The sequence below is a fragment of the Daucus carota genome, chromosome 1 (genome assembly GCF_001625215.2).
Source record: "Daucus carota subsp. sativus chromosome 1, DH1 v3.0, whole genome shotgun sequence".
Taxonomy (NCBI): domain Eukaryota; kingdom Viridiplantae; phylum Streptophyta; class Magnoliopsida; order Apiales; family Apiaceae; genus Daucus; species Daucus carota.
Genome location: NC_030381.2, coordinates 36,760,307 through 36,769,806, shown reverse-complemented (window position 1 = coordinate 36,769,806; position 9,500 = coordinate 36,760,307). Strand labels below are relative to the sequence as shown.

Genomic DNA, 9,500 nt, shown 5'->3' with positions numbered 1-9,500 from the left:
AAATTAAGGTTTGAAGTCCTAATGCTATGTGGGTCTCAGTGTCTCACTGATTAACTTGATCACTTTGGTTGATTCAACATTTACGGTATCTGTGTTGAAATGAATCTTAGTTCATTGTTTCGTTGATTACCATTGACATACCTTACACAGCATTATTCCTGGTGCCTGATTTTCAAAAGACCATCTTTTGACATTAATAGAATTTTTTTACTGTGTGGTGTTACTGAACTGATCAGAAATGATTGAAGGATACTCACTGAAACCGTAAATGGAAGGTTTTTTTATGCTAAGATTTTTGTTGGGCATTTGCTGTGAAAATTGCGGTTGCTAAATAGGGGATTTTGGTTATTAGTATTTTGTTGGGATCAAAATTGGAAAACTGAATAGTGTTGTTATCCATTATAGACTTTTGGCTTCTTCCTTGCTTGATTGCATTTTGGTCTCTTTCACATTTCACACAAAGCATGAATTATTACCAGTATTGAATTCACCGTCACCATTTATTTTCCCTTTTCTTGTGTGTGTGTTTCTCTTTCCTCTCTCTACTTTGTTCAATTTATCATTTATTAGTATCTTGATTTTTATAGTTTTCAGATATATCTCATGCTCTAACTGAAACTGTTGCCTTTCTTCATCAATAGGAGTCAGCAATTTTAAAGTAACCAATTCTCCAAGAAAATCACCATAGAATTAATTCTAGTTTTTCTTCTGTTATGATTCTGTTATGATATTTATTGAAGTTTGCCTATGGTGCAGCTCATTTAGCTACTTTCGGGGTCTTTCTATTTTTGCTTACCTCGCGGTGACACGTCTACTTCTTACAATTTCTGACTAGTACCAGTTGTCTCTTCATACCTTTTTATGTGAATAATTCAGATCCCAAATTCAATTGCTTTTCTAGAGAATTCCATAGTTGTCAGGATAACTATATGAGATTAGATGGTGAATCAGTTTGCAGTGCATCTTGTCTAACTCTTTCCTTGTTGACATAAAAATAAATTGTAGGCTGGATGAGTGGCGATGAATCAGCTAAATGTTCTATTTGGACCAGAGAACAAGATAAGAGCTTTGAGAATGGTCTGGCAATTTATCCTGAGGATTTAGAAGATCGATGGGAGAGAATTGCTGCTGACGTTCCTGGGAAAACTGTAGAGGAGATTATACAACACTACAATATCCTAATTGGTGACCTTTCAAGAATTGAGTCTGGCTGTGTGCCACTGCCTCGTTATGATACTTCTGCAGATGACTTAACTGGCCAAGTGGGTGACGAAGGAACTGGTAGGAAAGGTGGTAATTCAGGACAATATGGAGTTGATGGTGGCAAAGCTTCTAGGGCTGAGCAGGAGCGTCGGAAAGGGATTTCATGGTCAGAGGAAGAGCACAGGTGAGTGATATTATCCCTCCGTATATGTTTCTTGATGTGTTTGTCTTCTGTTAGATACAATTAGAATTTAGAATTTAAAAATGATCTTCGTCATTTCTATATTGTTTTTGTGGGTTCTAACTTCTAATCAACCATATAATTAATGTCTGGATTATGTGTATGTCAAATCTCTTAGTATATATTAATGATTTTACCTGCTGTTGTCACCGAGTCAGCTATCTTAACTTGCTGATCGCTCATGTAGAATTCTATTGTTATCCAAATAATTTAAGGTTAGTGAAGGTGATGTTGATTAAAGTGTACATTCCGCAAAGTAGAGTATGTGACATTTCCTCATATCTTGTGCTTAGGCTCTATGTGCTATAGTTTCCCTGGAATGTGCTGTAAGTACTTGAAGTCTTCTTTATATGCTATATTATTCACATATATTCCCCTGAGTTGCTTTGCTTGAATTGAACCACACTAGGGCTATTCGCTAAACATTTGTGGTTTTACTTGTACACGTATATGGATGAATCTGATACAGATGAGGTCAGGAAAAAGTATACTAGACAGAGGCTGTAAAAGGACACTTAGGGTTTGCATCTAATCTATTCTTAGTAAAAAGATTAGCTTCAGATCATATTCATATGTTGAGAGAGAGATGCACACACAAAGATTTTTCTGGAGAAAGCGTTTGATAGTAAGCAATGGCAATGCTAGTGAAACATAAAAAAGCCAAGTCTGCATGTTGAGATATTGTGTAAAACAAACATATCATTCTTGTGACCCGTAGGTTGTTTACATTTTTACCTTATCTTGAGAAGTCAGAGGTCACATGTTATCTACCTCATTAGAACATGCTCTAAGCTTGTTTTGGGGAATGGTTATATTTACCCTTTTTCCTTAAAATAAGTTTGCTTCATGCTGGGAAAGGGGATGCAACATAGATAATTTGGTACTCCCTCCGTCCCCTTTTACATGTCCCTTTTGAAAAAAATTTTTGTCCCAAATTACTTGTCCACTTCTCTTTTCAAAGCAACTTTTTGTATGTTTTTTCAAAATGTAACAACTTCCAATGTTTGACTAGCATATATATATACACAACTCTATCTAATTCATTACATTTATTAGGGATATGTATGAAAACAAGATATCCACCTAACATTTTCTTAAGATGCGTTATTTTTTCAAAAGGGACAAGTAAAAAGGGACGGAGGGAGTAGCTAATTGGAGGTTGTTCCCTTTATTGTGTTTCTTCCTTATTTTTCATGCGCCGAGCTGATACATTTTTCTGGCTTCGGGGTTGGAGCATGTTCCCCCTAGATTTGTGGCCCTACGGTATCCCCTTGCTCTTTGAATTTATTTTGTTGGGTTAATATAATTACCACTCAGCAGAAAAGCAGTAAAATATGTTACAAACGTCATTTAATTTACTACCTAGTTTCGTAACTGATATGTGTTCCCTTTGTTGGAATATATTTATAGTTAAAAAACTTTCTAGATTAGGTCATTAGTCTCAAAGGAGCAACCGAGCAGGTCACTATAAGTATAGCATTTATGTAGCAGTGTCGTAACTCTAGTTGTTGCTGCATACTATACACAACACTAATGTGTCGCTGCAGTCTGCAGCTTTGTACTAAGCAACTTAAAAGCACAGAGAAGAGTTTGCTAATTGTTGTCATGTTTCTTGCTTTTATCTTGCATTTATACTAAATAATATAAACGATTAAAATCAAAGAGGAACAAGTATTGTTACTTAATGAATTTCACATAAATTGATTGCTACTGGGCAGAAAACATAGTTTACTTTGAATACCCCCAGAGTGACACTATGCTACCTCTCTCTCCCTCCCCCTCTCTACGCCCTCCTGGTAATTAAGAAAGCACGATCTCCAAGAGCAATATATTAATTAGCATTTCATACACCAATAACTTGACGTGGTATGGTAATAAAGCTAAGGCAGTAGTGGTCCTGCGTTATTAAGTCATGAAGTCTTTTTTTTTTGCTACTACATTTGATGGTGTTTTATTGTGAAGACGCTGTGGACTTTGTTGTTAAATGGGCTCCAGGAGACTAATTGATGGAGTGTGAGATGGGCATGGTCATATATATGTTCCGGGTTTGAGTCTATCTCCAGTTTAGTATTAAGATTTTACCCCTTTGGTTTATTTTGGGAGTCTATAAATGCCGGTGTCCTGCATCTGAAACAAATGCAGTCTAAGATCCACAGACTTCACTAGGCAACATGCAGTTAATCGACTTAATTTTTTGTTGATTATATAGCTGTACTGGGAGATGTCATAGGTATGAACCTTGGGCTCAAAGCTTCATGCCCAAGAATTTGCTTTTCTGATGTAATAATCTAAACAGAGAATTTTTGGTCTGCCTAAAGACTTAAGCCATGAAGTATCTCTAAGTTTGCAACATTTTCTGTTAGATTGAAACAAACACATGCACGCTCTCTTCAATCTTTATCTTTTATTTGTGTACATGGTGATACGGTGCTTGTAGTAGTGCTAAAGCCTGCATTCTCCTCCACCCCCTTCTATTTTTAGTTCGTCTGCACATTATTCCTTTTAATCTGTGGTAACATACAAACTGGATTACTATATGTCATATATGTCATAGGTATGTTTTGCCTCTTCAATGAAAAGTATATATCCTGATCATCTTTTACATGTGCACATGATGTTGTGTTTGAGATCATGCCCCTGTCTTGACACTACGATGAATTGATTTTTTTTCCCTTTTCTGACGCAGGCTATTTCTTCTTGGTCTGGAGAAATATGGGAAAGGTGACTGGCGAAGTATATCTCGCAACTTTGTAGTGACAAGAACACCTACACAAGTCGCCAGCCATGCACAGAAGTACTTCATCCGTTTAAACTCTATGAATAAAGATAGGAGGAGGTCAAGCATACATGATATCACTAACGTCAACGACGTAGCAGTGCCTCAAGGGACAATAACTGGTCAGACAAATGGTTCATCAGGAGGCTCATCTAATAAACCAAGCAAAGAACTTTCTCAAGCTCCATCACTTCTCGAAGGAGTTCTTGTGTATGGTGGAACCACCATAGGGCAGCCAGTAGGAGGACATCTCGTCTCAGCAATTGGAACACCGGTGCATCCTCTCCAGCATATGGCATTTAGTGTGAGAGCCCCAGTTCATGGACAAATGGTTCCAGTCGCCCCAATGAACATGGGTGCCCCAGTCAACACGGTTCCCGGGTCCAGCGCTTATCCAGTGCCTCACTCATCTGCTCATAGGTAAGCGATATGTATACTTACAGAGGAGGGTAGGGGGGGCTATATATCTGGCGCTCATTTTGTCAGGAGTTAAGTTTCTCTTTGACAAGAGCAAACATAATAAATTCCAGTTTTGCAGACATGTTTTAGCTGGATTTTCGGTGACAGTTCTTGTTAAGTTCACTTTGTAAGAAATGAATTGCATGCATGTGTTGTGCTGCTGGGATGTGAATTACAACATTCTAGTATGACTTAGTAATGCAGGAGAATTATATTGGAAAAGGAAAACATTTGCGAACTTGAATCTATGATCGTTTGGTACAAGGGCAAGGCCACAAGATTTTAATATGGCTCAAAGGCTGAGTTACTATGTTCTAGTAATACAAATTTCATCTTGTAAGAAAATGTCAATTTATCACAAAAATGAGAGAGTAACACTTCTAGAAACAAACGATTCTGCTTAAGATGAAAGAAATAAACAAGATGGAGTTTTCTTACTAGGCCAACCAAGATGATCTTCGATCCATCCTATAGATTGCTTGGTATAGGAGGGAAAACCGTATAGTCAGTGAGAATCGAAAAAAAAACAGGAGAAATTACCTAATGAATGCTAATGTGCATGCCTCCAATGTGAAGGACTTGAAATGATGCAATACGTGAATCCCTTTTTCGGTAAAGCAATGTACATCGTTATTTGATGCAAGTACCTTGCTGGAGGACTTGAACATTTATGCAAGACTGAGAAGGTTGTCTGTTATTGAAATTTTTTAAAAACTGCTGGTAACTGCTATCATGTGACTTGTGAGTGATATCTTCGAGAATAGTGGATTTTTCTTTGGGAGACCAGAGTGTTTTACCAGATATAGTTTTCTACCATTCTCTCCCGGTATCGTATGGTGCCTGAGAACATTTGCTCGGACTTGGTTTTGGTGCTCTAAAACCCGAGTTGAGACTTGGTTCAGTTACTATTTGAATCTGATTCACGCACGCTTTAAAAGGCTGCAGATGATGCATTTGAACCCACCAAGGATCAGTTGCAGAGAACTTTACACACAGAAAGATAAATGTGCTTGCACGGATTCTTGCCCAAGTCGACCAACTGTTTTAAGAAAGATGAATCATAGATTCAGAGTTTCGCGGTTGATATTCACTCATGAATTATGGCTGGCCTACACTCAGCTCCTTTACACCTCAAGAATTTGAAAATAAAATCAAAGAATGTCAGAAGATTGTGATCCAGATGAGATTTACTTTAGATACTAAGGTCCCATAGCCTGTGAAAATTTTCTTTGCCAACCAACTTAAGCAACAATAATTACCAGTTCATTGATAAAACAAAAATTTCTCCAATGGATTCTGAATACCTGGAAATTCAGTCACCATTTCTTTATTAGAGTTCAAAGATTTAGATTAAAGAAATACTGTCTAAAGAGCATAATGGGTTAGTTTCTAAGGCATTTTGACTTTTCTTAGCAATATAGCGTACCAAACCAAACATATCCGGTATGTCCCACTCGTAAGTAGGATCCCACAAAGTTGAGATGTATGCAAAACTTACCTCCTTGAGGAAGTAAAGAGGTTATTTCCGTGAAAACTACTTCTCATAGAAATATAAGACAATAAATCCCATTTATTTACAATATCAGAAGTGTTATATTTTTGCACTCAAAAAACACTCCTTATATATAAATACTTCTCTTCAAACATGGAGTAAAAGTTGCAGATTCTGAGGATGATTTTAGGGAATCTGCTATGTTTATGGTTTGATAAATTTGTTCCTTGATTATTTGATTTCAACTAACATGGTATCAAAAGTCGGTTTACTTGCATCAGAAAGCAGGCAGGCCATCTCAGAAAGTTCTCTTCAAAATGCTTACACAGTCAGCCTAAAACAAACAAGGTAGCCACACTGAAGAAGGCTTGGCCCTTTGAACAAGCTCCTTTTGCAGCTAGCAGACATGCCATCTTCTATATACATTTTCTATTATTCAACTTTATCCATTCACCTTTATTGATATTAATGGTGGAATGACGAAAAGATGACCAACTAAAAGTAAAGATCCAGATGCCGACCTTATTCTATAAATACCGGTTGAATAAACATATTTAAATCCATCTTACACTAAACCAGTCATTGCCTCAGAGTTGTAAGGGTATTATATTACCTCACAATGAAGAACCAGGTTGGAAAGAATGTTATTCCATATTCACGAAGCTCTGCAATTCCTGTTGAGAGGTCTCTGAGAGGAGTTCTAGCCGTCCCTGTTAGCCGTTGCCATGCATCACCAAAATTCAGATGGGGTAATTCTTGATTCTTCGTGTTCATTTAGGGATGATGATTTTCTATATTATATAGCATGCAACAGTCAATAGAAACTCATCGATTTATATTGTTCTTTGGAAACTGCAGGTAGATTTGATTCAGTATTTAGTCGGATGACCAGCTTTGGTGAAAAAATTGATTCTTTAGCAGAAGGCATCAAAGAGCATGGTAATTATCATTTCTACAAAGCAAAAAATTTAATTTCCTTTATTTTTTTTTATTTACTAATTACTAAAAACAATATTCTTGGTTGTACACTTTTAGTGGATGGTAATCTCAGATTGTTTACTAATATCTTGTCTGTAATTTTTGCAGTGAGAATAAGGTCCGTAACTGAAACTATGAAAGGGAAGTTGAGTTTAGGGGCAAAAATCTTACAAGTAGGGGGAGTGAAGAAAGTGTTCAGACGAAATTTTAGTGTGAAAGAAGGGGAGAAGCTACTGAAAGTTTGTCAATGCTATTTGTCGACCTCAGCAGGTCCGTTAGCAGGCCTACTCTTTATTTCCACTGATAAGGTTGCCTTCTGCAGCGAACGATCAATCAAAGTTTCTTGCCCTACTGGAGAGTTTCAAAGAGTACATTACAGGGTCGTGATCCCACTAGGAAAGATAAAGAAAGTGAATGAGAGTGAAAATCTGAAGCAGCCTTCAAGGAAGTACATGCGGATAGTTACTAGAGATGATTTTGAATTCTGGTTTATGGGACTCTTAAATTATGAAAGAACGATCATATCTATTCAGAATGCCCTCTCTCATGCACAATGAATTGAACTCGGATCAAGAATCAGCGGTTTTACCCCTGAATCTCTGATGCAGCTGGAAATACACTGAGCTATGCTATGTTACCCGGACTCGGCTGAAAGTGTCCAAACTGGATACGTGTCCGAGTGTCGGACTCGGCAATATTTTGAAAATTTCATATGTTTTTGGCCTAAAATAAGTGTCGGAGTGTCCATACCCATGTCCGAGTGTCGAGTGTCCGACATGGGTACTCGAGGCAAAATGAAGAGTCCGGGTAACGTAGGAGCTATGTAGTTAGTAGTGCACTAGTACTAACCTAGCTTAGAGTGTACATATTTTGTTTCTTAGAATTCATCTGCCTTGATGAAAAGATTTGCTTGTAATTTGAAAATGAAGATGTCAATTAAACTTGTTTATATAATGTGTTTCACCATGATTCGGTTGCTATGATCCATTGTCTTCTGCATTTTGATATCATGCAATCTTGATGTCTTATGTACTCCTTTAGCTAGGAGGGACTAGGTATGTGCACATTTTACGCTCCCCATATCCTACTTTCATGTGGATATACTGGTAGTTTTGATTTGCAGTGAACGGAGAGTTATGTAATAGTTGGCAAGTAATGTATGCATCTTAGTCTCATCATATCCAACTTGCTAGTCAGATACGCTGATAGTTAGTCACCATTTGGTACTTTCATGTGGACGAACGCCCCAATGATCAGTTGCAGAGAAGTTTGCAGTTTGCACACACACAGAGATAAATGTGCTTGCATGGATTCTTGCCCAAGTCGACCAATTGATTTTAAGAAAGATGAATAACAGATTCAGAGTTTCACGATTGATATTCACTTAAAAATGATGGCTGCCTACTCTCAACTCCTTTACACCTCAAGAAGTTGAAAATAAAACTTAAGAATGTCAGAAGATGATGATTAAGATAAGATTTACTTTAGATACTAAGGTCCCATAACCTGTGGAATTTTTTGGCCGAGCAGCTGAAGCAACACTGTTCAGTTCAATATTAACAGAAAATTTCTTTAATGAATTCACAATACCTGGACATTCAGTCACCTTCTTTTCTTTTTGAGTTTTCAAAGATTTGGATTTGGAAAAACTGCATAAAATTATTCCCAGCGGAGTGTTTTAGAAAGACCAAACCGTTGGCCTTCAGGTAGTTATTCTGAGGGCGGAGCTGATGGTTAGTTCCAAGGCATTTTGACTTTTATTAGCTATTATAACATGCTTAATCAAATATGACCGGTATATCCCACTCCGGAGTAGCATAAGATATTTTGATTTTCTCATTAGTCACTACCTACCTGACAAACATATCCGGTATGTCCCACTCGGAAGCAGGATCCACAAAGCTGAGATGTACACAAAACTTACCTCCTTTAGGAAGTAGAGAGGTTATTTCCGTGAAAACTACTTTTCATGGAAAGATTATTGACGTGGAAACTACTTTTCATAGATATAAGAGTATAAATCCGTTTCAGATATATTATTTCAAGTAAATAAATTTAAAAATTATATTTTTGCACACACACAAAAAAGACCCTTAGTTATAGATCCTTCTCATCAAACATAGAATTAAAGTTTCAGATTCCTTAAGATGATTTTAAGGAATATATAGGCTATCTTTGTGGTTTGATAAATTGTGTTCCCTGATCATTTGATTCCAACCACTCCTAGTATGGTATCAAAAGTTGATTTGCATCAGAAAGCAGGCAGGCCATCTCAGAAACTTCTTTTCCAATATGCATACACAGTCAGCCTAAATCAAAGCATGTTACTGCCTACCCTAACTACCGGATCA

The 9,500-nt window shown here is 37.1% G+C and overlaps 2 protein-coding genes across 3 annotated transcripts; both read left to right on the top strand.

Annotated features, from left to right (window-relative positions):
- Positions 1 to 374: 374 nt before the first annotated feature.
- On the top strand, positions 375 to 4,840 carry LOC108204772 (transcription factor SRM1). Of its 2 annotated transcripts, none has more exons than XM_017374381.2 (3): positions 375 to 519; positions 1,006 to 1,387; positions 4,131 to 4,840. In XM_017374381.2, the coding sequence occupies exons 2-3, from the start codon at positions 1,011 to 1,013 to the stop codon at positions 4,642 to 4,644; spliced, it is 891 nt and encodes a 296-aa protein (XP_017229870.1). In that variant the 5' UTR covers positions 375 to 519; positions 1,006 to 1,010; the 3' UTR covers positions 4,645 to 4,840. The 2 variants fall into 2 exon arrangements, with proteins under 2 accessions (XP_017229870.1, XP_017229869.1); XM_017374380.1 differs by lacking the exon at positions 375 to 519 and adding an exon at positions 528 to 863.
- Positions 4,841 to 6,261: 1,421 nt separating this feature from the next.
- LOC108204774 (GEM-like protein 4) lies at positions 6,262 to 8,103 on the top strand. Its single transcript, XM_017374383.2, has 3 exons — positions 6,262 to 6,920; positions 7,030 to 7,110; positions 7,258 to 8,103. Exons 1-3 carry the CDS (start codon positions 6,791 to 6,793, stop codon positions 7,704 to 7,706), a joined length of 660 nt encoding a protein of 219 aa, XP_017229872.1. The 5' UTR covers positions 6,262 to 6,790; the 3' UTR covers positions 7,707 to 8,103.
- The last annotated feature ends 1,397 nt before the right edge of the window (positions 8,104 to 9,500 follow it).